Source organism: Anser cygnoides, chromosome 19 (assembly GCF_040182565.1).
Source record: "Anser cygnoides isolate HZ-2024a breed goose chromosome 19, Taihu_goose_T2T_genome, whole genome shotgun sequence".
Taxonomy (NCBI): domain Eukaryota; kingdom Metazoa; phylum Chordata; class Aves; order Anseriformes; family Anatidae; genus Anser; species Anser cygnoides.
In genome coordinates, this window is record NC_089891.1 from 5,696,493 (window position 1) to 5,724,309 (window position 27,817).

The 27,817-nt window shown below is 51.1% G+C and overlaps 2 protein-coding genes across 2 annotated transcripts in view; one reads left to right on the forward strand and one right to left on the reverse strand.

Moving 5' to 3' along the window:
* Positions 1 to 751: 751 nt before the first annotated feature.
* TSEN54 (tRNA splicing endonuclease subunit 54) lies at positions 752 to 11,031 on the reverse strand. The gene is made up of 11 exons (XM_066979926.1): positions 10,904 to 11,031; positions 10,609 to 10,770; positions 9,880 to 9,943; positions 9,653 to 9,736; positions 6,859 to 6,957; positions 6,536 to 6,588; positions 6,085 to 6,183; positions 4,486 to 5,120; positions 3,870 to 3,930; positions 3,165 to 3,281; positions 752 to 2,069 (listed from the first exon to the last, which is right to left on the reverse strand). The coding sequence occupies exons 1-11, from the start codon at positions 10,930 to 10,932 to the stop codon at positions 1,919 to 1,921; spliced, it is 1,554 nt and encodes a 517-aa protein (XP_066836027.1). The 5' UTR covers positions 10,933 to 11,031; the 3' UTR covers positions 752 to 1,918.
* Positions 11,032 to 13,962: 2,931 nt separating this feature from the next.
* The window catches only part of CASKIN2 (CASK interacting protein 2), a 79,929-nt gene continuing 66,074 nt past the window's right edge, over positions 13,963 to 27,817 (forward strand). Inside the window, exon 1 of the mRNA XM_048064178.2 lies at positions 13,963 to 14,452. The gene's annotated coding sequence lies outside the window, so the exon portion shown is untranslated. The remainder of the gene's footprint in view (positions 14,453 to 27,817) is intronic.

The following is a 27,817-nucleotide window of genomic DNA, read 5'->3' on the forward strand; positions in this document are numbered from 1 at the left end:
GTTTTGTGCTGAATCAGGGAGTCTTTGCCCTAGCGAAACTCACTGGGTGGCTCTTGTAGAGTTCATCGATACAATTCTACCTTGGCATAAACAGCTGAGGCTGATTGAGATCACCTGGAGTGAGTTTGACCTAATTCTAGGACAAACATGAGCCCCGTGGGTCAGACTAGAGCTCTGCTGGCTGTGCCTGTTCTTAGAAACTGTCTTCCCACCACCTTTAATCTGCAAAACAGTCTGGGAGAATGCTGAGGGCACAGACTGGAACTGCCAACAGCCCGGCTTTAAGCGGACTATCACAGCAAACGCGCAGCTCCCAGGAGGGAGGAAGAGCACGGACAGGAGGAGCTGTCAGCCCCTCAGCTCGCAGGGCCCTGCTGATTTCCTCCATCTGATAACGCGGGTGTGTGAATGAAACAGGAACAAACGCAGCGCTTGCAGCAGCTCGCTCCCACCTTGGGCTATGATACTTGTGGCCGTGCAGGAGGAAGATGGCACGGCGTCGTGTGCCGACGGGAGCTGCGTGGGGACAGAATCCGCCAGGGCCTGAGTCCTGCTGCCCTCCTGGGAACAAGGCAGTGGCTGGACACAAGCACAGACAGTGCACAAGTGGGGTTACGCAGCCTCACAGCTGTATGGCCACAGGCAGACACTCACCAGATGGTGTGTTGGGGGCCCAGCATTCTCCCCAGAGTCCCTTCGAAGTTACTTATATTTGGGGGGGGAATTAAGAACCAGACTCGGGCGCTTCCACTGTTGGAAAAGGCTTCTTTATTGCTTAACCTTCTCCCCATCTCCAAAAAGAACTAAAAAATTATCACATAAAATGCATCTAAATCAGTTGCTATTACACTTCTGAAGAACTTAGATACTGAACACAGCTGTGCTCAGCAAGCTTCCCATGCGCTGAGCAGACTTTCTGGCACCTGTCACCGGCACTTTTGCATAGAGGCTAAAGCAAATTTGGTACCTGGATATCCTGGCAGAAGGTTCCCATGATAAGGCCCGGAACACAACGATGTCCTTGGCTTGGAGCACAGCAGCCACAGGGCTGGAAGGCTCATGAGGAATTTCTATCTTCTGTCTTTACTCAGGGACCTCGCTTGAGAAACAAAGACAAGGATCCACAGCCAGGAGAGAGGACATCGGGTTAAAACAGGGGGCTGCAGCACAGCGCTGCTGAGCTATCACAAACCATGCACCAACAGCAGTGGCATAACTTTAATTTGGCATGATGTTGTGTGGCTAAAATACATCTCAGCACAGCTGCAACAGGAGGCTGGGGGCCATCCGCCATACTTTGGGGCTTTCTGTGCTCTCAGACTGATGAAACCATGTGCAAGGAGCAGTTTCTTGCTCTCCAGTGCCTGGAAACTTTACTCAGGGGGCTGAATTTTATGGCTCGTTACTTTTTCAGATCAGAATCTGATCTGATAGCTGTTGGTGCGACTGAACGACAGAGGCTCAGGACACCATCACTGATCTGATCAGCTTATTCTGTCCCTGACTGACCTCAGTGACTTCAGCCACAGTGGCTCTTAGCACAGGACAAGGGATTTACACCGCTAAAGTATTTTCGAATGGTCCACAGGTCAGCCAAAGCTGACACAGAAAGGCAGACTGGTGGTCCAGAAGACGAGAAAGCTGGAGAACCAGCGCCTTCAGGAACAAGCGGTGTGTACTCCAGTCCACAAACCCCCAGCTAAGCCACCCGCACCTGTTTGCAGTACATTTTGTTGTCATGCGAGAGCCATCTCCCCGCAGTGTGAAGCCTGTAGCAGCAAATACAACGGTCAACTACCCAAAGTTCCAGGTCGTTATCACAGGCTCTATTTCCCATAATATTTCTTTAATCAAGAAAGCAAATCCTGAGTGAAGCTCTTCCCTTTGTCTCATGCCATTCTGGCAAACGTCAGTAACTTCAGGGATTAACATCAACTGGCAGCTTGAATTCCTTTAGTGAGTAAAAGGCAATTTCTCCGTGGTCCACCAGTGCAAAGACCACCGGGACGTCCCCGCTCTGATATGTAACCTGCTTCAAAGCCCGAAGGGATGGGATCTGCTCGTCAAAGCTGTGGAGGGAAAAAATAGCCTGTTGTTTACATATTCTTGCTTTGAGAACAAAGCTGTCCTGGCCAGCGATCACAACAGCTCCTTCTGGTCATAGGAGCTGGTTGTAAACCTCCCCACCCCTTTCAATCAAAGCAGGAAGCTGATGAGCACACTGAGAGATGCTGAGAGCACGCTGCATGTTGGGAACGGGGAGCTGTCAAACCCTTTGCCAAAAGCAAAGGCAACTGCAAAATTCTCCACGCTGTGCCGATTAGATGCAGCTCACTGGGCTACTGGCCAGTTGCCAATCCAATGCAGTCTTAATACCTTTGTGCTTGGAAGATCTTTGGGTTGCTGGGATCAACACCCAACCTGCTTTTCCCTTCGTTTTAATTCTGCAGAGTGTTTGCTCATAAATGGAAATATTTGTGCAGCAAGAATCATCCTACTTGCCCGTGACACAGACCTTTGTCAAACTGCATTACCACCTGCCTTCCTCTGCCTACTGCAGCTGCAGCAAGGGAAGGAGGGACGGTTTGAGCACACCAAAGTTAGGAAAGGCAGGGACTGAACTTTGTACCTGTCCACAGAATTTAAGTATCAGATTCTGGAGCCAGCAAGAAAGGGGACGCCTATCCTCTGTCCGTACTGATTTTAAAGTTACATTTAACAAAGATAAAAATGCTAAACCCATGGTCCTGAGCCCGTAGGGAGCTCTGTGGAGGTACATCTCTGCAGAAATCCACAGGGAGCTGCACTGGCTGAGGATTCAGCTGCCATGCAGGTCCCCGCAAGACTGAGCTCTAGATGAGTTTCGTGTGTGTTGCATAAATACAGCTGTGGCGTCTTCTTATCCCTGACTCCAGTAATACTCACAGACACGAGTAGCAACCGTATGACAAATAGTGTGGGCTGAGTGCAAGGGCTAGAGGAATTGCGAGCCACAGCCTCCAACAAAAGAGGAAGAAAAAAAAGAAAACAATAAAACATTTCTGGGCAGGACCACCCTAAGGGAGGCACTCTGATGAACTGCAAAGCTCACAAGATCCTGGGTCATTTACAGATCATTTGGACTTACTGCCTGCTTCAAAACCCCGCATAAGACCCGCGCATACCTCTGAACACACATCCTGACGTATGGTTTCCCAGGGTTTGTCTTCTTAAACTTGGCCACAGCATCGGCTTGATACACATTGAAGCTTATCTTCATGCTCTCTGGGTCCTCCTGCAGCCTACAGAAGAGGGAACAAATCCACGTACTTAAGGGATTGAAACACTGTATGGGGTAGATAAATCAGATGAAAGACGGAACAAAAGCTGTGAAGCCTGGCTAGTTTGGGCCCTGTGACAGGCTTCACTCCTCAAGGGACTGACCCTGGGTCTACTACAGTTACTTTCCAGATCTTCTATGTTCTGTAGCCAGACCAGAGCCAGCTCCTGCCCCACATCTGCCACTCTCCTCTCCGTGCAACCCTTTGCAAGAAGTACCACTAACAGGTACAGAAGCAAAGCACTGCTCTGTCCCACAGGGACAGCACGCAGACGCCACACAGACTCCTTAAGACAAGAGCAGAACTAAAACTCCCAAGGCTTTACCATCGCTGCAGCAGGGACGGCAGCACATCCCAGGGAGGAGGCAGACGTGAGACCCAACCCACATCTGCAGGACCACAGAGCAGAGCACTGGATTCTCTGGACATTCTGGATGCCAGGCAACTCCCAAGCTGCTGCCGCGAGCGTCTCACAGACCTCACAAGCAGGGACGGTCACAAGACAGCCCCGTTCCCTACCAGCCACGAGCCGGCTGGCTGGCTACTAACCGGGAGGCTCCATCCAGGATGTGGGAGGGCTGCAGCACGCTGATCTGCTGGAGGATCGCAGCTGGAGGGAGAAAGAACAGGAAAGGATCAGACCAGCTATTTCTCTCCCAGGGCACTCCAAGCGCTCCACCACCACCCACGAGCCTTCCTCCTCCGACAATGGCTGGCAGCACCACAGTCACCACTGGCTACTTCAAAGACCTCAACTTCCTCATCTCCTCCCAGCACACAGCCCAGAACACCCTGCAACTGCTTTGCAATCTTGCTGGCCCTGATTTCACATGCCTAACAGCCTAGCAGGAGGGATTGCAATACAGCAGGACATGGGGAACAGATTAGGAGACCTCCTAAGGCCCTATTTATCCTGGCACTTGAGTGGGCTATAGAAAGAGACAGAAAGGCAAGAAGACAAGCTTTCTTCTCCCCCCCGATCCGTGGGCTCCTCTGTGCCTGCTTTGCCCAGGCCTTGTTATGAGGTTTTCCTTCTCAAGGCACTGCCCCTAAACTGACATTTAGCTTCCCCAAGCTGACATTTAGCTTCCCCGAGTCGTCTGTTTGCTGTTGCATAAACAGGGGCAGGGTGTGCGTGTCCCCGGCAGGTTCCCACAGCCGCTACCTGTGGAAGTAGCTTCCTCTGGCCGCAGAAGCGGTGTGACAGCTTGGTCCCAGAGATGCGGCGGTCGTCTCCAAACCCTCTGCTGGCTCCTCTGCTTCAAAAGGGCTTTGTACTCCTGCCAGCTGGAGCAGCGCCTCACCTCCCTGTCAGCATTGACACTGCTCTTGTACCTGCTTTCCCTCTCCCGCTGCTCCCTTTCCTTCCGTGACAGCTTCTCCTGTTTTAGGTTGATGCGTCTACACCAGGAAGCTGCGTCAACTTCCCTCCCTGGCACATTTTCTGGCAGAAGCCCGCTGTCAGGTGAAGGCAGATGTGTGCACGGCTGATCTGGGGCCACGTTTGGCAAGATGATGGTGGTAAAATCCCAGCGCGGCGCACGGGTGCCAGTGCTGCTTGCCTCGTGGTCTCCAGCCCTGCTCCTGGAGGGGCTCGGGGAGTTCTTTTGTTCTGTATCAAGAGGAACTGGGTTTGACTGCTCCTCTCCACTGCCAGCATCCAATTCCTTTGGCTGCTCTGACAAGGGCTTTTCATCCAAGGGAAGGCAGCTGGAATCTCCACAGTCATCTCCAGCTTTTTCAGGGGTCCCTTCAGCTTCTGGAAGGTCCTCAGACACTTTATGTTTCTTCTCAAGTGACCTAAGGACAGAAGCAGCAGCATAAAAGACAGCAAGGGTTTGTGGTGGGACATCATTCCCTTTAAATCCTGCCTCCCGCCTTGTAACAGGACAAAAGCAGTCTGCTGGGCCTGAAGGAAGGGTGGCAGGAGCCCCTAGCCAGGAGAACCCCAGTCCCAGCAGACACATGTTCTCAACCCGCCCGCAGCCTCCACACCCCGGCTACTGACCCAAACACCTCCACGCAACCACGATGGACGTCAGCCAAACCGAACAGGCCTCAGATACCAGCACACGCTTGGCAGAAACCTGTCTGACAGCACTCTGGTATGACATTCAGTCCCTGGCTCCCAGGAAAGATGAGGCAGTTCCTAAACCAGCAGTTTTATCTCCCAGTTCCTAAAACTTCAGAGCTCCTTGGGCACCAATTTCCTCGGTAAGAGGAGGACTGGAGTTGCAGACCAGTCTCTTCCTCCTCGTTTCTTAAAGGAGGACGCCATCTACTGGAAACTGTCATAATTATAATAGCAAAATTAGTAATTATATCAGCTTGTTTGCATTTTGGCAACTTCTCGAGGCAATGTGAAAGGACCAGGACCCATCTATGCTCTCTGCTGTGCAGGCCTAGCATGCAAGCTACGTTAAAAGGATGAAGAAGTACAAGATGGGCACTGTGGAGTCTTGCGCTCCCTCTAAAAAAGGAGAAGAGAAGACATCTGCCACTTTTCTTCTGCGCTGACCTCTCTCCCCTTCTATTTTGGCATCTCATCGCTGCAGTTGGGAAGCTTGGTGGCAGCTCACCCCCATCAGACCCGCATGAAGTGCAGATGTGCCAAGAGCACGCTGCAAAGAGCTCAGGAAGAGCACTGCAGTGCCTGGGGAGGGCACCCACAGCAGGAAGGGCTGAAGACGCTGTAGCAAAGTAACTGGTCCTGAGCCAGCAGGGCCTGGGAGAGCAGGAAAAAGACTTTGGGCCACAGCCTTACCCGGGGCTGGAACTCCTCCTCCTTTTCCGATGGTGTTTCCCTGAGCTCTTGCAGTGACTTTCCAGGTTCAGCTGCCTCTCGTAGGGCGACAGGACAGTACTGCAAGGAGACACCGACACAGAGACTGAGAGCAGGGCAGGGTAGCAAAACTACCCTTCTGCTCAGCCCCCAGAATACAGCAGCAAAAACCTTTTCTTCCAGGCACAGGAAATCCACAAGCAGGACCAAGACAGTCCTCAATTCATGCCCCATGGCATGTCCCCAGTCACCTCCTCAAGAGGGAGGAGCAAGGAAGGGTAGAGTGCCACTTTTAGCCTTTAATCCTCCCAAGAGGTGGAATGCAGGGTCAGAGTCCTCTTCTCTGCTGTTCCATTAGAGCCATGTAGGGGGCACAGGGCTGCTCAGGATCTTCAGAAAGGAGAAAGCAGCGCGGAAAGGAAAAGCTGGTTACCTGGGGTTGAATCTCAGTACAATATAACCCAGTTGCTTCAAGTGGCTGAAAACCTTGGAGCAAAGGAAAGCAAGAAGGTTAATTTACTTCAGTTCTGCTGCAACTGGGTAAACACCGTGTGGCATGGGAAGAGTAAAAAACCCCTAAGGTTAGGGCCCGAAGAAAAGGTAGGAAAACAGGAACCGATCATCTGGAAAAAGATGAGTGGGGGAAAAACCTCAGAATGCCTCCCCTTCCCTCCCTACCTGCCTACCCTGCCCTTAGCCCCTGGAAGAGGCCGTGCGGCAGAGGCTGGGCTCCCTGCTTTCATCCTCCCAACACACCTGGTAATGGGACAGGCTCATCTCCTCCTGGGACAGCAGCATCTCATAGCCTTCTTGGATCGACAAGGGCAGATTCCTGTAAAAGAGCTGAACAGAGCCCTGCAGGGCAAAAACTGACATTTAGAGAATCCCAGGGAACAAATCTATGAAAGGTCACAACGGTCTCTTCCCACTGGCCCCGACAGCTGGTGCTAGCACCCTCCTTCACATCATATCCATGCCTCCCCACGTGCCACCTGGACTACGTGCAGTCCCTCTCCCATGCAGTCCCCCAACGCCCTGGGTTTAGCAGCCAGGTAAGGAGTTCCCAGCCACAGCTCTCAGCTCCTGCCCTGGCACTGCCCCATCCATCTAGAGGACGCAGGTGGCAGCTCGACACTCAACTGTTAAAATATCACTGCTTTGGGAGATCGCTCTCTATAACTGTGATGATCTCAGTGATTGAGGACACAGCACAACTACAAAACATTTAGGACCAGCAACACCAAGAGAGCTGGAACAGGAGAATTGATGGCATCCTCAGATACCATCAACTGGTGGCTCCTCAGAAGCATTTACTGCAGCCTCAGTGATCCCACAGGTAGATTTCTCCAGGCAACGGCAACTAACCTCCAGGAGGCAGTTTTAGGCTATGCCTCTTTTTCCTTTTCCTAAGATTAAAAAAAAAAAAAAAAGGGAAAAAAAGAAAAAAAGGAAAAAAAAAAGCTAAGGCACTAGGAACATACCTCTGCAGTGGGACAGGATGAAGGCATCACAGTATCACAGATTTCTAGGTTGGAAGAGACCTCAAGATCATCGAGTCCAACCTCCGACCTAACACTAAGTACTCCACTAAACCATATCGCTAAGCTCTACATCTAAACGTCTTTTAAAGACCTCCAGGGATGGTGACTCCACCACCTCCCTGGGCAGCCCGTTCCAATGCTTAATAACCCTTTCGGTAAAGAAGTACTTCCTAACATCCAACCTAAAACTCCCCTGTCGCAACTTTCGCCCATTCCCCCTCGTCCTGTCACCAGGCACGTAGGAGAACAGACCAACCCCCACCTCTTTACAGCCTCCTTTAAGGTAACTGTAGAGAGCGATAAGGTCGCCCCTGAGCCTCCTCTTCTCCAGGCTGAACAAGCCCAGCTCCCTCAGCCGCTCCTCATAAGACTTGTTCTCTGCAGTGGGACAGGATGAAGGCATCTAACTGGTCTTTTCTGTTTGTGGGGATGGATTCTGCACTCAGCAACTGACTAAGCAATTTTATTGCTGTCAATTTGTTTATGATCTATTGCTTGTCAAATTGCCAGAGGCAAAACCCCCTGCATTTGCAATTAGGATTTAATGGATATCATTAGATGCCTATAATCTAATTAAGTTTTGCTAAGGGGAAAAAAGCTCCCCTTTAGATTGGTGCATCTGTGCCTCTGGTAACAGCTGTGGAAAGAAAAAAAATATCGCTATAGTAAAGAAATCCAACCAGCATTTCTGCAAGGAGAAGAGCACTGAAATTAACTCGGTCTCACTCCCCTGTGTGCTACATTTAAATTTCTTTGTCATATGTACTAGGGAAGAGATGCCAAGCAGCAACGCCAAAGATCTCAGATCAAATGTAAAGCATGTACAGCACTGGCTGCTAATATCATCTCTTCCCCTGCCAGCAAGCTTCGCAGGGGAAGATCTGATTTAGTGTCTGACTACAGGGATTAGGAAGGATGGAGGAGTCCAGAATTTTAATGTGGGAAATTCTTCATTCTAAAACGATGCAAAGGGCTATATATCACAATGAGTATATGATTTTGTTCGACAAAAAGACACTGCATACCGCCAGCCCTTACACAAGGCTGTTCTGTGCTTACTTCATAAAGGCTTTCTTGATACGCAGACAGCAGCTGCCATAGCTGCATTTATTCTGCTGGACATCCAAAGGATAACTTATGCTGTACAGACAATCAGAACTGCACAGGACCTTCCTGTTCCAGTTGTAGTTATGTGGACATTCATGGCTTTTCATGAACACAGGCATTTATACTGGGTACATGGCCCTAACAAGCTGGATGAAGTTCCAATTCCCATCAGCTTATTAGAGAAGAACAGAAAAACTGTGCTAATGAACTTGTGAACCCTGCTATTGCAGAAATACGCATGACACCCTAGATAAGGGAGGAAGTCAACTCAGGACAGAGAAGGTACTGACCAGTCTCCGATGTCCTAATTAACAGTATACCAGTTCTGAGGAAAAGGATTTCTCAGTGTCGTATCTTTTATTCCAATTAACTCCTGCAAACCACAGATAATGGTTTGATCTGGTTTTCAGGAATTCCCAGAACACTGAGTTTTCCCAGACCAGGGCAGACTTTGGTAAAATAACTGATATATCAGTGTCCGTCTTTCACCACACCCAGAGAAAGAAAGAAACCTCAGTAGAAAACTTTGTAAACAGGCTCCCTATGCTTCTGACAAAAGAGCAGACTTACTGCTTTAGGAACAGAAGCTTGAATTACCCAAATGCTCTCCCAGACTGTCATATTTGATGCAGGAGTGGGTTAAAGACAATACCAGCTAGATAAATTCACCACTGATCCGGAGTACAACATGCAAACCCCTGGCCTGGAGATCATCACCTCCATCAGCAAACAGGCTAGCAGAGACAATTTCACGAGAACCAGACTGGACTTTTATCAACTGCTCAAACTGCAGTAGCAACCAACACATGCTAACTGACTTCAGCCTAAAGGGGAGCAAATGTTCAGCTTCTAGAGCTCCTTCAGTCACCCAGGAAAAGCCCAAGCATGGGTAGCCTACTTACGCACTCCAGCAGGTACAGAGCCTCCTCGGGCAGCAGGCACTGTTTGCCACGCTCTGAGAACCCCATGGTGTGCCAGAACTTCCCCTGGAACAAAAGCACAAAACCGTGATGGGCTTTGTCTGCTCTCTGCTGACAACTGGTCTCCCTCTCACTTCAAAAAGCAAATAAGGAATCTGCAGTTGCCAGCAGGAAATGAAGGTACTGAGTACACTCTGCAGCAGACTCACCGCAGGGGACTGCAGCTCCACAATGCCCTTTTCTGGCTTCCACTCAGCTTTCACCAGATTCCCCCTGTAAAGGTTAAAGATTAGGGGATTTTATTATCAGCGTGTTCTACAATCAACCACAATCAACTCCTGTTTTATCAATGCAAAAAGCTCAGGAAGGTGTCAAAAGGCGGCAGAGTTTCAGGTGGCATTTTTACAGGGTAAAGCCTGAGAAAGGCATCGTCTTCTGGATCTGAGGGTACCACGTGAAGATGCTACCATCACCAATGAGTTAAGAACATCTTCAGCCAGCACCACAGATATCTGTCCATATGCAGCAGCCTGCTGGAGACACATGGCCCAAGCTGACCCACAATGTACACGCTGCATCCCACCCACACAGCAAAGTACATGGTCTCACAGGAAAAAATTAACAGCTAAGAGAAGTGGGGGGTGACTTTGCCAGGATGCAAAGGACTTTGAAGAGGAGGCTCAGGGGAGGCCTTACTGCTTTCTACGACTCCCTGAGAGGAAGGTGTGGGGAGCTGGGGGTCGGCCTCTTCTCACAGGTAACTGTGACAGGACCAGAGGGAATGGCCTCAAGCTGCACCAGGGGAGGCTCAGGTTGGAAACGAGGAGACATTTCTTCTGAGAAAGAGCGGCCAGGCGTTGGGACGGGTTGCCCAGAGAGGTGGTGGAGGCACCGCCCCTGGGGGTGACGGACAAACAGACAGACCCAGGCGGACTCACAGGCGCTCCACGCGCTCCTCGGCCAGCCGCCGCCACTGCTCGTCCCGGCAGAGCCGCAGCCGCTCCGCCTGCTCCTCCGAGCCGTCGGGCGCGGCCTCCTTCGGGCCGCCGCGGTACCGGGCGGCCCTGCTCCGCCCGCGGGCCGCCGGCAGCTCCGCCGCGCTGCGGGGAGAGACGGGGAGAGAGCGGGGGGCGCTGAGGGGAGGCTGGGGGGGCTCCGGGGGGCTCCCCCCCAAGGCGCTGCCCCTTTAAGGCCCGGCCCGTCCCGTCCCTTCCCGCCCGTCCCGCCCCGTACCTCAGGCTCCGCGGGCCGCCCGGCTCCATGGGCACCCGGCGGGAAGCGGCGCCCGGCCCAGGGGAGGGGAGCGGAGAGGAGCGGACAGCGGCCCCTGGCGGAGCGGCGGGCGGCGGCGGGGGGCGGGCACCGGGGCGGGGCACCGTACGCTAAAGCCGTGCCCTGAATCAGGCGTTGAGCGCTGAGGCACGTACCGAGTTGTGCCTTGAGCTGTGCTCCGCGCACCGTGCACCAAAATACGCGTTGGGCTCTGCGCTGAAGCCGTGCGCCAGGCTATGTATGCGTTGTGTGGACACATGAGTGTTTTGTGCTGTGTGCCAAATCGCGCACAGAAGGTGTTGCCCAGAGGCCGTGAGCTGGAGCACACCGCCAGGCTGTGCCCCACGGTCACGCTGCAGCACGTGCTGGGGGCCGTGCACCCCGCATTGCCCCCTGCCACCGAGCTGGGTTCCTCGTGGAGCTGCTCACCCCTCCCTCCCAATGGTACACGGCAGCAAACAAGGCAAAAAAGCTCGTGGATTGCGTTAAGGTCAGGGAGGTGCCAACCAACGACTGTCATGGGCAAGCTGCCTCAAATGCTAAAAAATTAATTGTATTTCTTGCCAAACAAAACAAGTTTGGATAGTGAGAAAAAGAGAGAAAACAACACCCGCACCCTACACCCCCTTTTCTCTCAGGATCAGCCCCAAGCAGGGAATCTGCTCCGGATTGGGCCCCTCTTGCGTTACCCCTGGGGCTGCTGTGGAACCACCTGGAACATTCCGGAACGGCCTGGAACCCTCCAGAACCACCTGAACCCTCCAGAACCATCAGAACCTTCCAGAACTGACTGAAACTCTCCAGAACTGACTGGAACATTCCTGAACTGAACACCACCCCCCCCCCCCCCCCAAACTGACTAAAATCCTCCAGAACTCACGGGAACATTCCTGAACTGACACCCCCCCCATCCCCCCCAACTGACTGAACTGACTGAAACCCTCCAGAACTGACGGGAACATTCCTGAACTGAACCCCCCCGGAACTGACTGAAACCCTCCAGAACTGACTAGAACCCTCCAGAACTGACTGGAACTCTCCAGAACTGACTGGAACATTCCTGAACTGACCCCCCCCCCAGAACTGACTGGAACCCTCCAGACCCAGCTGTGTCTGGCAGGGTGCAGCCCTGAGGAGACGCCTCTCAGCCTACACCGGTGCTGTGCCTGAGCACTCATCGGGGCCCAGCTTCCTCACAAAGTTCCCTCCCAAAAACGACATGAGTGTTGTTGTTATCCCCCAAAAACCCTGCTTTGGGGTGGGGGACCCCCAGCTCTCAAGCACTTCCAGTGCAGGGCAGCCAGGCCGTGAGGCAAGTTAACCCAGCAGATGCAGAGCATGGGAGCGTCACAGCCAGACCCGGAGCCAAGGTGTTGGTGCTTGCAACCCAGATACAGCCCACAGCTTGCCCTAAAGTTCAGGATTCAGCCCCAGGACTGCACCACTGATGTCCACGTGGCCGGTAGGGATTTTAATTCCTGGGATTTGCAGCCATTGCAAGCGGTTGGATGTGAAACACAACCCGAGGAAGCCAGACAGCAACGGCACGCAGCCTGCTCACAAGTGTTTCTTTCCAAGAGTTTTCACATTCAACCAACACGGGGGAAAAACAGCAAAACTGAAACTATGGCCAACCTGCTGAAATCACAGCTCCTCTCGCCCATGGATTCATTTCAAATCTGAAAGATTTGCTGAGCATTTCCACCTCCCCGCCATGGTTCCAGGTGCAGCAGTGCAGGGCTCAGCTGGGCAGGAGAAGCAGCCGCGGTGCTGGGGAAGGAGGTTTCTCTCTTCAGCAGATGTCACTATTTCTTCTGGTTCAGCCTCAGGCAGAGGCCGGCACGGTGCCATCACAGCGGGGCTGTGCTGAGCGTGCCGCGGTCCGGCTGGGATGGAAAACGAGAAGCCTCAGTGCGCTGTGGCCTCACCTCACTGCTGACGAGGCTGGATTTGCTGCTTAGGGAGGCATCAATTGACCTGACAGGGAAACGCACCAAAAGTTCAAGTTTCACCTCAAATCCATCTCTTGTTGCTGTGGGATAGCTCGCGAGACTCAGCTATCCTCAAGTAGGAAAAATGCAGCTTTTTCCCCACCAAAGGCCCTGGTTCCCAGTGCAGTTTCCCCATAATAGTCCTTTGACATAATGCCAACGTAGGCAGATGAACGCGAAAACCATTCCTCTCTGTTTTCCACTGACTGGTTTAATTTTCACTTCCTGCCCACTTATTTCCTCCTAGCGAACCAACCCTTAGTCCTGCAAAGGGGTCAACGATGCTGGCCAGCATTGCCTCCGTGCAGCACACAGGGACATGCCGTGGGGGACGAGGACTCAGGACAGCTCGAGGGGCAGCAGCATGTGCAGCAGTTACACTTTTTCTCTCCAATTTACAAAAAGTAGGCATTTTGGAGGATACTCAGACTGCTTGATTTTAGCATAATCCCAGAACACCACATACCGCTGCTTTCAACTTACGGGCTGTCACCCCTTTGTGTAACTCAGTCTTTCCGTAAAATAGAGAGGTTTAAATTGTTCTGAAGAAGGCTCTGATCCAGAATTTGCTTTTGTCACCCACTGTGATTACAAGACCCAGAAATGTCAAGACTAATCTCAGTTAACATTTCTTTTCAATACCAGGATTTTAGCTGTCGCAGAGGGGTCCTGTTCCTCACAGAGGCACCAGCAGCACCTTGTCCCTGGTGGGACTCATGTTCTCCCCAGCTGAAGCCTGTTAATCAGCCCTAATTGACTGAGTCTCATCTGCTGGGTATGGGTGGCCCCAGTGGGGCTGTACTTTCTTCTCGTCACTTACAAATAGAGGGTGAGATGAAAGCTTAGTGGCTGTTTTTTTTTTCATTTTTCTTTTTCTTTTTTTTTTTTTTTAAGTTTAAGGAGGGTTTTTTGATGTGAACTTTTTACTTTTTGTATGATTGCCTTGAGACTTTGCCTGTAGTGCTTATTTATTTACTTATTTATAAAGTTTAGGGTCTTTTTTTTTTCCTTGCTCTGAGTGGGTCCTTGTTGACTCTTCTTCAGAGTAGTTATGCATGGTAGGAAACTTAAAAAGCTATTATGGGAATTGTTCTGGGCTCTTAGTAGTGATTCTTTGTGGCAGAAGAAGATCTTGTGAAAAGATGGATAGGTGCAAAATGTTCTTATTTGAGCTGAAGTAGCAACAGAAGGGTCACTCAGCTGAGTGGTGGCAGAACTCAGCTTTGGAGATGACCGGTCTGCTCAGGGGCACCGTGGGCTGCAGTAAGGAGGCTGCAGGACTGTGAGCCTGGGTGCTGCCAAGAAGGAAGAGCATAGGAGCGTGGCACCAGGAGCAGAGCAGGACCCAGCCTTCGTCAACTGAGCAACACGTGTGGCCATGGAGGAGCTGCAGGGGAGGCTGACGGCTCTCCTATGGAGGACTGCCATTGCCCCAAGGGACACATGCAGGGGTTGGCTGGAGAGATGCAGCACTGAATTCACCAGCGCAGCATCCTGAGTGTGTGGGCTCTCAGAGCAGGTAAGCTGTGCAGGTTTTGCCTGCTTCTTTTGTTCTTGGGGGGGATAAAGTTGCAATGATGGAGCATAAGCAGACTGCTGGGGTTGGGGAGGGGAGGGGGGGGGGGGGGGGGGCTGTGCCTTCTGAACAGGGCAACTTGCTCCCAGCAATCCTGTCTGCTGCTTACCCCAGGACTCTGGGGAGACCAGAGCTGCAGTGCAAGAGAAGGGTTTTGACTTTCTTCTGTCCTTTTGAGCCTATTTGAGCTCTTCTAATGCTATTTATTTGTTGTGTCCAGGTCATGTTTGTATAGTCCCCATAATTACAACTTCCTTGTGGTTAACACTTGGATGAGCTTGGTGTAAATAAGCTAATAGTGTTTTTTCTTTTTTTTTGAGAAGATAGGAGAAAGTAGAGACTTGAGATTTTTTTTTTATGTTTCACGCAGCGTGCAAGGCACAGCCAGGTGGGAACTATGCTGTGTGCCTGAGCTAAGCTGCTCTGCCAGGTACTGCTACCTGTGTTAATCCCTAAGTTTAACAAATCCTGCAACTCTTGGCATGGTTTTTGGAAGCAATTTAGTAACTTGCAGAAACCAACTGTGCCTCAACTGTTTGTGGCTCAAACTTCAGCTATTCACCAACAAATGGTAATGACTGGAAAACAGCATCTGAGGTGGGTAATGTGGCTGTCTGCTTTGACTTCATTGCACCCTGTGGAGCATGGCCTAATACCAAGAGAATTGTGTGTAATTTGGGGCAGATAAGGGTGCTAACTCAGTAAGACTGTAAGTGCTTGAATTATTGTGTATGTTGTAATATGTGTTATACTATCACAATTGCTCAACTCTGAGATAGCTCATATCATCACTGTTCAACAGCCCTGGTATCGCTGGTTAGAAGTTGTTCAGCATACAATTGTCTTACACTTAATTATATTTTAGTGACTAATATCTCAACTCCTAGTTTTCAGACCATTATATTGACAACTTGAACTATTTACTGTACAATATAAAAAGGGAGCATTTGGCAATCAATTTAAACTGGGTTTGGCAGACTTTAAATATACATTGAAGCATTTGGCTTCATATGGAAAGAAGATAATGAGGTCAGGTGTTGCAGCTTGTCCTTGCTGCTGTGGGGTGCCTGTGATGCCAGGGATGGTTCCTGTAGTGTGATACCACTGGGAGCTCAGGCAGGGTGTTGGGAAGAGACTTTTGGTCAAAAAGAACATTTCTGAGGCAGGTTTCTGGGCTAAAGGACTGGACAGGGGAGGTGTAAGGACAAGGTTTTAAAGAAAAAATGTGTCAAGAACTGAACTTTGGGGATTAAGTGGTTAATACTTCTGCGTAACCAGTGTGTGTGCTGCGGTTCACTGGCTGCTACTGCTGCCTTCTGATGGCTGAGGAATGGAGGATCTTAAATTTCACTTTCTCCCTTCTGATAAATTTGCAGTAGGAATTGTCTTGGTGCGACCATCTGTAGGCTGCGGCTCCATTGATGGGGCTCTGCAACAGGAAAACTGATCATAGCATCGCTATGCGGGCTGTGGTACGCAGTGAGCTAGTGAAGGTCCCAGGTAATGACCTGAATCTAGGCTTTCAGTAATCACTGTATGAATTTCGAGAGCTGCTGTCTGCTAGTTCTCTAAGCATGTTTGAAATCACTTACCAAAACCTGTGCATTGCTAATTACATGTGAAAAGCCAGGCAACCATGGACCAAATCCAGACAGATTGATTAAAATAACCAGAGTTTGTCTGTCTTCAGTGGTGCACTGCACTAGGCTGGGGGAAGTGCTGAATTATTTCCATCTGGAAAGGATGGCTGAAGCTTTTCTTGTTTCCCCAATTTGCTTTGGCATCCTGCAGGTCACTCGAGCAGACTGACATCGAACACTGGGCTGCCTGCCTTGGGGTACAGGAGCCTTCCTGTTCAGAGTTCAAGGCTCTAGGTCACGCTTCTTGCTCGAGTTTCGTAACTTCCTTCTGAGGTGTTTGCACTCACCTGGTACTTCAAAATGTCTTCCCTGGGCTTTGGTCTGGAGAAGCACTCAAAAGCCTGCTGCTTGTTGCGGGGCTTTCCATGGGAGGAGCTGCCTGGTGGGAACCTGTCTCGGAGTCGGAGACCAGAGACTGAGTCAGGACTCCCAGCAGGTCTTTGGACTGGGTAAGGCAAGGAACTGGGAGATAAGGGTCTGCTCTGCAGTGTTGTCTTGGCTTGTGAAGCTCAAGGCTCTTCCTTACCTGTTCTGGGCATCCCAGGCTTTAAATCAAATGGGATGACCAACCTGTGCTGTGCTGCTTGTAGTTACAGGCTCAGCCTTACGCTGAGGCTCGGAGCAGTGGGTGTGAAGGTGCTAAGGAAGGGTGCTGCTATCAGTGCACCCTGAGACCACTCAGCTCTCTTCTGTGCTGCTGCCTGTGTTTCCAAGGAGGTTTTTGCATTGATTAGTTGGAGCACTAACAAAGTGTGCTCATCTGGGCTCTTGAGTTTTATTAATGTGCAACATCAAGAGGTTGGGATAATGAAGATATTTTAACAGCTCCTACAAATAAATCAGCCCCATGAACACAGAAGTTCATCTACACCTTGATGTCTGGTGGAGATGGCCTCAATTATAGCACTGCGGTATGTTGATTTGCTCTGTTGGCAAGGCTGAAAAGGATAGTGCTCCTTTCTTTGCTTGTGGGAAAGCCAGCATGGTGCTGGGGTGGCAAGGGGTGAGTCTCCAGCCAGGAGCGGGCATGACACATACTGTGGAGTGGGAAGCAATGTTGGTTGGGATTGTTTTGGACTTCGATAACTGGGATGCATTTCTGAAAGCTGGCCCATTGTAGCTGGCAAAGCACTAGTGAGGTGGGTTGGAGAGCCTACCATGCTCTGCTCTCAGGAGGGCGGTGCCGTGAGGCTTCATGTCACAGTTTTCAGATTAATAAGCATTTTTGCCTCACTGGTTGCTCTGCCTGATGCCTCCCTTCCTGTCAGCCTGTTTCTGCCATGCTGCCTGCTGTTGGGTTACGAGCTCTTGCTCCTGAGCATCTCTTGAGCCATGCAAGGGGCTGGCAGCAATATGATGCTTGCAGCCCCCTCGAGGTCCCCTTCGGGCTCCCTCCTCCTGGTCGTAGGTCTTTGGGATTGGAGCTAGGAGCCTGGGCGGTGCTGCTGGGATACCCTGAGCATCCCACAGAGGGTACTTGATCCCAGTTGTCCCACTTCTTGTGGGTCCCCTGGGGACCTTCAACAGATGTCAGTCTGCAGCTGGCTTCTTGCCACCCTCGCACAGGACTGACCTTGACCTAAGGCTGTTTCCTGAGCACGTGGTGGTTCTTGCGTTCAAAGTTGATCACAGCTTTCAGAGCCCACATCAAGGGCACTTTGTGACTGTTTCGAACTTTTAATCAGAACTTCGTGTACATGGTACCTTATGTGATTGGATTCCATTTGGACTAAAGGCAGGTTTACAGAAGTAGTACACTTCGGCACTGAAAGTGCCCTGTAAGTGGAAAAAACGTTCAGTGCCTAAGGGCTGTTATTTTGCTGCCCGTCATGTATGGGGTTGGGGCCACCGTGTCAAGCCAGTTACCTGCTTTTTACTCTTTGACAAAGCTTTATGCTGCAAGATAAAGTAATTTTCACTTTGTTCAACAAGGGTGTCTTAGTCACCTACAAATATATTGGCAGCAGACATGAGCACTCGCTGGAGGTGTTGCAGGGTCTGCCTCTGTGTGCAGTAGCCCTGGGGCATCCGGATGGGTACTGCAAGCAGCAGATCCTGCCGTGTGTGCAAGGACTGTCCCATGAGTCTCTTTCAAATAACCAAGCTGCTCCCCACACCCATGAAGCTGCTGTAAAATAAGGTGAGAGCCTGCTCCTGTGCTGAGGACAGCTGTGTGCTTGTCTGAGAGTGGGGATGGCTTGGGGGAGCTCCTGGCTGCTTTTGGCTGGTTTGCAGCCTGATAGCTGCTGCTGGTCATCCTGGTGGCATGGGGCTTCACAAGAGCAGTTGGCAGGTGCCTCTGATCTGGAGCTGGGAGAGCAGCACTTGTTCCCCAATGGTTATTGCAACCACCAAGCCTCGTGAGAGGTGCTTCAGCTTCCCTCAAGCAGCGGAGCTGTAGCTGTAATATGTCTTACAGAAAGAAAGAGTATCTATATATTTCTTTAACCAGTGTGAAGGGTTCGGTGTGCATCATCAGCAATGGGTGATAGCAGACACAATGGGAATGAGCCCTCTGCAGCCTCCTTTGATCCTGGAGTGGCTTCTCAGCTCCTGCGCCAGCTGCTCCTTGGCTCGTGTATTGCTGTGCATCAGGAAGCACTGCTTAGTGTTAGCACAAGGACCATGTCCCTCTGCTAGTCCCCGGACACCTGGCTAGTGTTCTGCCTCACATATAGCTTCTGAGTAGTTCACATCAGAGTGCAACTAAGTTAAATTAACACCATTTAATCCCATTTATTTTAGTTGAGAGCTCTGAGGACTGGCACTATAAATGCCCACCTATGAGGCTTTAAAAGCTAAAAGATGTTCTTGCCCTGAACTTTGGGGGACAGGATGGGAGGTAATCTTTGTACATAGTACTCAGCCTCGGAAATGAGAGCAGTGCTGCTGGCGTGAATGGAAATGTTTCTTCCTCCTAAAAGCTTAATTTTCCTTCTTTTAGGGGGTTCAAACTGTTCCTGAAGTCTGGGAGTAGCTGTAGCCATGGGGAGATTTCTGCAAGAAGCTCTTCCAGCAGAAATGGCTGTGCAGCATCAACTTGAGCCAAACGTAACTTTATCTTAATACGCAGAGAAACTATTTTTCCTCAGCGTGCTCCTAAAATGAGATTCCATCTTTGCCTGTCCCTGAGCAGGCTCTGCAATACCTGCTAGCACGCTGCCCTGCGTGCAGGGAACAGCATCGGGAGGGAGCGCGTTCTGTTGGGAGCCATCTGCGATGCGGGTTAGCGGTAATCCCTGCAGCCTAGCTGAGCACAGCGGGGTCTGTGTGGGAACAGGCGAGGTTAAAGCCCTCTGATTATACCTGTGCTTCCAGAGGTAATGCTGGATATAGAAACCCTTCTGTTGGTGGTGTGTGGTGCTGTAACAGGATGCCTGCAGAGAGCTGATGCTACTGTGTGCAGCGCTGCTGTCAAATAGGTGCAATGTGGTGCCTGCAAGGGGGTGGCAGCGTGCGGGGTGGGGATGGTTGTCTTGCTGCTCTCAGCTCCCAGGTGGGCAGGAGGAATGGCTACAGGCTGGGGGCGAGGGCAGGAGGTGATTTCTTCCTGCTTTGGGCAGGGGCAAGGCCAGAGATGGTAAATTCACCCACACGGATTTAGTATTGGGGCTTTAAAAGGATATTGAAAACTTGGAAGGCATTAGGAGGAAATGCCACGCAGGGAGGGAATGTGAGAACCCAGTCTGCTCAGTCCTTATCAAACGAAGGGCCGGGTGACTTAATTACGCTGTAAGTACTTTCCCAGATAGCAAAAAGTACTTTAATCTTGGGGGGGAAAAAAGCACAATGAAAGCCTGTCTGATGGATATAATCAGACCAATACAAGCTAGAAAATACTGTGTGGTCTGCTAATGGCTTCCACCCCAAAGGGGAAACTGTCTCTTGATGGAATAGCACGAATTGGCTGGACTTGCCTTATGCCTTAACCAACCAAGTGCTCGTTTGTCTGACGAGGTGATACTCATTAGGGCAGTCAGATGAGAAGAGGCATTTCCTACCCCAGGATGTGGGGAATGGGTTCCCTTGTTGGCACTGTGGGGCTGCAGGGCCCAAGTTCTGGGGCTGCTGCTCCCCGGGATGTCTGTCTGTCCTCCTGCCGCTGGCTGGGGTGTGCTGGGGGTGAGGCCTCAGCCTCCGTGGTCTCTGTCTGGAGGCCGTTCGATGAGCCAGCCGCAGACCTAGCGCTGAGCTTGTTGGAAGCAGTGGGTTGAAAGCAGCCTGTGCCTCGTACACGAGCAGAGAATTACTTCTGTTGGCTCCACTCTTGCACTTTTATCACTGCTGGCATTAAAAGGGCATTTTATCCAGATTATTCATGCGCTGCTAATAACTCCGGAGTGTTCTACGCTAGATTCTGCTTTCAGTTGCACCCAGCACTTCAGTTGCACCGAAGCCAAGGGAGCTGTACCAACAGATCTGGGGAAAGTCAGAATTGGATATTAGATCAGTTTGCATCCATTTCCAAAGCATGTCTACAGAACAGGAACAGCACGAACCCCGATGCTGGCATAATTCCATTTAAATGACATGTCTGCAGATGGAAAAGCTGCCAGTGGGTTTGTCTGGTGGAGCAGACAGAGATGGAGCGCTGGGCTTAAAGACCTGATAAAAAAGTTGTTCTCTCTTAGGAAATGGAGGTGATAGGTGTGTGGGTCAAGTGGATCTCCTGCCGCAAGCTTCAGGAGACAGCGGGGCTCTGAGGGAGGATATGGTGAGCGAGGTAACAGCCACCTAAAGTTCTGCTCCCTCTGCTTGCCCTAAAGCTGGGGGGACGCCAGGTCTGAGCCCATAGGCAGGGGTGCAGATGGGGTGATGGGCTGTGGCCTCGCTCAGTGATGGGAAGCCTTCAGGGAAGCATAGCTCTTGAGGCCCATTTGCGAGGAAATGGGGTGGCTGTCTCTGGCACTGGCAGGGTGACCTGCAAACAGCCCCGCGGGGCTGCAGGCAGCTCGTTTCTCCTCTCAGCTCTCTGCGTGGCTCCAGAAATCTGATCATGCCTTGGAGGAAGGATCCTCGTTTAATTAAGTTGTGTGTGATGGGAGGTAACTTTGAATGATTTCCTTTGGTAGCTGCTCTTGCTTGGGGAATGGTTTGCCTTGTTCTTAATGAAACCTCTCCCTTCTGCTGTGCATGGAAAACTTTCGGTCTTCATTAGTCTCCAGACAGACCTTCCCGAGATGCCCTTGCTTCGTAGGGGCACCAAAGGTCACCGTTTGCTTTTAATGGAGAACTAAAAGTAGCAACAAGATATCCAGCTCCCACGCAAGCAACTAAATAAACTGGATGTCTCAGCCCAGAGGCTGAATGCTTCCTCAGGGTGAATGCAGACAGTTTGGGAGATGCTGGGCGCCCAGGGGCAGGATTGCAGGACTGGGTCTCGTCGTGCGTTCAGCACCCAGTGGTGCTGGGTGTAGCAGAGCTGCAGCTTTACAGTGGCACAAATAAGACGTGTCCAGTCAGCCCAATCCTACAGGTCACAGTTTACATATAACTGAAAAACTAAATGTACCTAGCATGTCTACAGCATGCAGTGTTATAGAACAGGGGGGCCGGGACCAAGTCACGGGTGGCGGATACCAAAGGCTCCGCTGTTGTGGGATGAGACAGGAGCTGCCCTGGGCAGTCCCCCCAGTCCCCAGGGTGATGGGCCCATCTGTGCAACAAGATGGCAATAAGGAGCAAGTGCTACAGATGCTTGTGTTGACCTTGTGTATAGAGCAGGGAAAGCTCTTCTCTTCTGTCACTAATTCTCCAGCCTAACTTCTTTCTCCATTCAAACTGAGTTTCCCAGCAGCTTTCTGCTAAATCCCAGGCGAGTTTCATAACTGGCCCCGTTTCCCTGGGGCCTCAGCAAAAGCAAAGCAGCTTGTGTCATCTCATTCCTCCTGAAAATTTTATTTCCTGATGAAGAATAAAACTTTTTTTTTCTGCCTTTGGTTCTTCCAGGCCTGGCTTGTGGGGTTCTCCAGGGGCTGATGGGAGGTGGGAGCCATCTCAGCCCTCGGCTGTGTGACTGCTCAGTTAATCTGAGCTCATGCTGTGCTGCTAATTTCTGATGATGTAGTTAATTAGGAGTCACAAATACTGACTTGGGCATATTTATTTATGTGTTGGGAAGTAGCTGGGGCAGCAGCTGAGGCTCCTATTGCCTTGTTGGAAAAGGGCCCTTTGGGTTAAGGGCAAGTTGAACCCCGTCTTCATCCTGCAGGGCCCTGTTGTGTTTCTGTGCCTGTGAACCTGCTGTGAGACAGCTGCGGGTCTGTGCTGCCTCCGCCTGCCAGCCAGGTCTGCCTTGTGTCCGGGGCTGGCTGGCAGCGTTGGCATCGGACAGGTCTCACCCTACTGCAGTTCTGCTGAACAGCAAGAGCGGGTTCCAGTGGTGGAAGGCGGATCCTGTGTGCCGGGATGGGACACGATAATGGGGGGCTGCAGGCAGCTGTGCTGGACAAATACGTGTTTTTTTGCTTGATTTGTCTGATGTAGGCATGGTCACAGCCCCATGAGTGATGCCCTCCTCGCCCTGGGGATGCCAAGTGCTCCCAGTTTTCCCCGGCATTTTACCACTTGCTGTGACTGAGCACAAGAGCGCCTTGCACACATCCTTGGGTAAGAGCATCTCATCTCGGGAGCCTGAGGGCTCCTCGCTCCACATAAATTGGCAGCATCAGCCCTTGTTGCTGAGCAACCCGTGGGCAGCCAGTGGCAAAGGAGGTGGCTGGAAATTAGAGGATCCACGTCCCCTGCTGAACAGGACGATGCTGTAATCAAGGTCCTGGCCCTGGATGCAGATTGCAGCCTGGTTCAGCCGCCGCTTTTAATGTGAGCCCTCGATAAGTGTTTATAATCCTGTAGTGCTCACAGCTTCCATCAAATGCTGCTTGCATTTGTTCCTAGTGCTTTGATCAGGGTAATAAACCCCAGCTCCGTTGGCAAATTGAGCTTCACTTAGGGAAGGCTTTGAGTGCAGTTAGTGTTGGTGGTACACATTGCTCTGCTGTCTCCTGGCTCCCTCCAGCTCCCCAGGGCTGTGCCACCTTTCCTTGGCTGGCCTCAGCAGTGCCACTTGCCTGCTTTGGGGTCATCCCCAAGGAGGTGAGAGGTTTTTCCTCTGCCTCTTGGGCTCTCTGAGCCAGCAGTGCTGATGCCACACTGGTAGCGAGCACTTGGGCTGGTATTGTGCAGGACAGAGGACACCTGGGTGTCCCCAAGGTGGGCTGTGAGGGTGACAAATCATCCTCCAAGTCCTGAGGCCCGTTACAGGAAAAATGACTTAACCTCACCTGGTGAAGTTCATCCTGGGTTAGAGGACAGAGCATGCTGAGGGCTGCTGTTCAAAAGCAGTTTCTACTCTTGGATGCCATGCAGCCCTGTGCTGAGCCACTTCAAAATTGAAGTCAAAAGTCCCAAAAAGAGCTGAACCCAGCACCCATCACTGAGTAGTGAGGCTGCAGCCAGCCAAAAGAAGGCAAACAAAGCTTCTGCGCGGGCTGTGAGGGTCCCGCTAAGGACAGATGTCCTTGTCTCTGAGTGTCCTGACAGAAGGGTGCTGCCTAGGACAGCCAGCGGGGGAAAGTGCATTGGGTGTCACTGTTCATGAGAAAAATCAGCTGTTCCCCAGCCAAGAATGGGACTTGACCGGGGACTGCCTTGCCTGTGCTCTCCAGGGGTGCAGATTCCACCCCAGGCCTGGAATTGGCACCTTGGTGGGGTTTGTGTCCAGAGGATGCTGAAAAGGGAAGAGCTGCTGTAAGGGAGCAGTTCTGCAGGGCTGGGAAATGTGATGCTCCTGAAATCCTGGTGTGTGACACCCAGCAAGCAGTCATCTGCTGCAGGCTCGGTGCCTACTGAAGGTTAATCCACTTGAGATCGATCTGCACGGCTTCTCACCATCCTGCCTGGTGTCCCAGCTCCCAGATGTGCCATCCCAGGGCTGCCTGTGCGGGATTTCAGCAGCTTCCTTCATGTGTTGGGTCCCTGAAAATCCTGCATTGGCTTTGCACGCTGCTTCTGAAGGCTAATTTGCACGGTACTAAACATTTTGATCTGTTCTTGTTCGGTTGCTGCCTCCATCCCTGACCTGCCTTGCACTGACTTTCTGCTGGCAGGGGCCTCCAGTTCCACAGCAGCTGCCATTAGGGGACACCTCATTACTAACATCTACATGCCTGATGTACAACCTCGTAATTACTGTGCAATTTCACACCTAGGTGATGTACTGCAAGCTCATCCAGCCAGATAATGTAGTAATTAATCTGCAAATGAAGCTTGCTTTTAAATTAATCCATGTGTTATAGCAGCGTGATGGGTAACTGCTCACTCAGAGTGAGTCGGGTGTCGCTTGTTCCTCCCCTCCAACTAAACCATGGTGGCTGTAATGCTGCTTTTGACCCATCGTGCCAAAGCAAAGATCTTCTTTGGGCAGTGAGAGCGAAGGGTGAGGTGGTGCGGGTTACTGGAAGCTCTTTGATGGGAGCCTGCTGCTGTGCACGCTCTGCTCAGCTCCTCAGCCACTTTTTTTCCAGCTCTTGCCTGCACCAGGATCTGTTTGGGTGCCCAGGTAGTTTTGCTGGCTGCTGTGGTGGTGATTGCAGCTGCTGAGTTTGTCCAAGCCTTTTGAGGGGTTGTACATGGGAAGGGCTAACAGAGTCTGTGTTTGGGGCACTTGGCATGGGGAGAAGGGTTGGGCCATGGAGGAAGGGGGAGAGGGATTTTGGGATGGTTTCAGGCAGTGCTTGGGGCCTTTCGGACATGATGTGGTCCTGGATGGGAGCAGGCTGTGCTGGGCTCTGCATGTGGAATGGTCATGAGAAAGGATGAAAGGGTGGTGTGGAACTTCCCTCGTGTCTTCTGGTGACAGATGTGGGGGGAGGCTCTGTATATCCCTGTTTCTGAAAGGAGCAGCTGGGTGCAGACTGTCAGTAAATGCTCTCAGCTGTGCCTGGGATCCTGATGTTGGCAGTTGCCAATGACCTGCTGATTCCTCTGTATTTCCCTGTGTCAGAAGTGCTTGTTAGGACTAAGCACAGTTCTGTGGTCAGCACATGGTCGTGGTAAAATGAGCTAAAAGGATGTCCTGTGCTTCCTGCCCTCTGGTTTGTGTTCTGCTGCTTCACAACAGTTGGCACCATGGACTGACTGTCTTCTGAGTAGGCTGGTTACTCCTAATCCTTTGCTGTATCTGACTTGAAATAGTTTGAAAATAAGGGAAAGATCTGCTTTAGTTTGTGTGCAGCTTCCACAGAGCTCATGTCCCCCATCAGCTAGGTCAGAGTCAAGAGGTCTCGCATGAGCAGCGCTTGGTATGGGTACTTCAGAAAACACTAAATGCCTTTTTGTTTCTCTGCAGCTTTTAAGGCTTTGGGAGGAAACATGGGTTCATGTCTTTAGGAGGACCTCTTTAGGAGGTTAAAAGCTTCAGGGAACTGTGTGCTGTCAGCAGTCAGTTCAATGCTTCTGCAAAGCCAGAATTTGTGTATTTCACTGCAATATCAGATTGGTCTAAATTTTAAACCCTTCCTACCTTTTTCTGTTTGGTTTCCCCTTAAGTGAACCCTTTCAGAGATGCTTGTTAGTTCATCTCCATTTGAACCGGGTCCCAGGAGTGCTGGGTGTCTGTAATGCTAAACACCACTGTGTGGGTTATCTCCCTCTGTCAGTCCCTTGCATTGTGGCTCTTTTTGCCCTTCCTCCTGCAGCTGGGAGCCCAGGTCCCACTCATTCATTCATTAATCCCTTTCATTCTGTGCTCGTTTGTTCCTATCCTCTGCAGCATGGGGAGAAAATTGCAGTCCTGAGAACAAATAAGAATTCTTCTCATCTTTGGAAATAAAAGCCAGTCCATTTAAATCATTTGTTCTCTTTGAGATTTGCCTGTGTGCAGATGAGAAGGAGGCCTCCTATAATGGAGTCGGAGCCTGAGTGCTGAGCAAGGACAATAGGGGGAACCCATCCCTACTGCTTTTGTGTTGCTCCCTGCCCCTGTGAAGGGGATCAGATGAAATTTCCAGGGCAGATGGATCAGCTTTAATGATGCACCCCTGTGCTGCTCAGCAAATGTGATTAAAGAGAAGAGGTTCACTGGAGGCTGTGAAGTGATGCTGTGGCTCCTGCCATGCAGCACGTCCACCACTGCCGTGTTTCTTCCCCTTGTGCCCTGGGGGTGTGCTGGGATGTGGGTCCGTGCAGTCACAGATTTGCCTGCTGGGACACTGACCCTTTTCCTGGCTCTGTGTGCACGGAGAGCCCTGGCAGCTCTGGAGGGGACGAGGTATAAGCCTAAGTGTGTGCTCCCTTCTGATGGCCATCAGACCTCTCTGGGGGTGACACCTCCCTCAGCTTGTGCCAGCTGAGCCCTTTACTTAAGTTTGTCTTATTCTGGGAAATAAGTGCTGACGAGCTTTGCTGCGTGAGCGGTTTAACTCTGAACTAACAAGAGATGCTGGAGCTTGCCCTGCCTGGCTTCCTGTGCTCAGCCAGGCTGGGGCAAAGGGTGTCTGCAGGGAATGGGCTGTGCTGAGCTGGGCGAGCTGCAGGCGTGGGGTGGCTCTTAGCCCAGCTCCTCTCTGTGGTGTGGATGTGGCTACCTGGGTGGGGATAAGGGATGTGGTGGGAGGAGGCTTTGGGAACTTGCTTTATTGCACATGGGTGAGTGGTGGCTGATCTTGTTCCCCTGCAAGGGCACAGCAGAGACCCATGGCTGGAATCACTGCTCCCAGGATGGATGTGAACAAGCTGCTTAGCTTCTGTAGTTCATTAAGTGATCCTTTGAATGCAAGTTTCCCACTTTGCAGAGGTGTTGATTGTCAGGTGTTTGAGATGCTCTGGAAGTGTCTGCTGCCTTCTGAAGTGTCCCTCTTTAAAGCTCAGCATATCCTTGGATGTCTTGTCCCTGTTTAATGCAAGGTACTTCTCTAGCTCGAGCACTCAGCTATGTTTAATGTCATGAAACTTGTGGGAGTAATGAACTCTGGGAACTGCTTATCTGTAGTTAAAGTATTTGGAAATAAGTGTTTTAGTCCTGGAAACCAAGTGATATCTTGCACTTAGCAAACAAAAATAAGCATGTCATCTCAGATGTCATGTGCTCACAAAACTGCTTGAACAACCTTCAAAGCAGAAGTTTACTGTATAACTGACAGGGTTTAGTTAATACTGCTTTTTGGAGGGCAATATAGGGACTGAATTCTTGCAAAGTAAGAATAAGTCTTTGCTTTGGTTTTGATTTGGATGAGCCCTTTCATTCCATCTCACCCAAGTGAAGTTGTGCTGCCACTTCTGGGGGAAGTAGCTTACTGATAGGATAAAGCAGACTGTTACCTGGCACTTGCACTCCTTCGCTGCCTCTGTCATTGCTTTTGTCCCTGGTGTGCTTGGGAAACTGAAGAAGCTCACCTACCAGCTCAAGAGAGGTTTGTCTGCTGTGGTGCTGGAGAGCAAAGACCTCTGGAAACCTGTCCTGTGCTGCTGCCTGACAGCATGCTCGTGCCCGGGGCTCACCACTGGATGGGGACGGGGTTGCCAGAGTCCCTGAGAAAATGAATGGGGCTTTTGAGAGCTGTTTGCTTACGGTGCTGTTGGGGAAACTCAGCCTTGCCTCTCCCTTGTCCCAGATCTCTTCCTTTCACCACCCTAATTCTCCAGAGGCAAAAGCATCAGTGTCCATCTT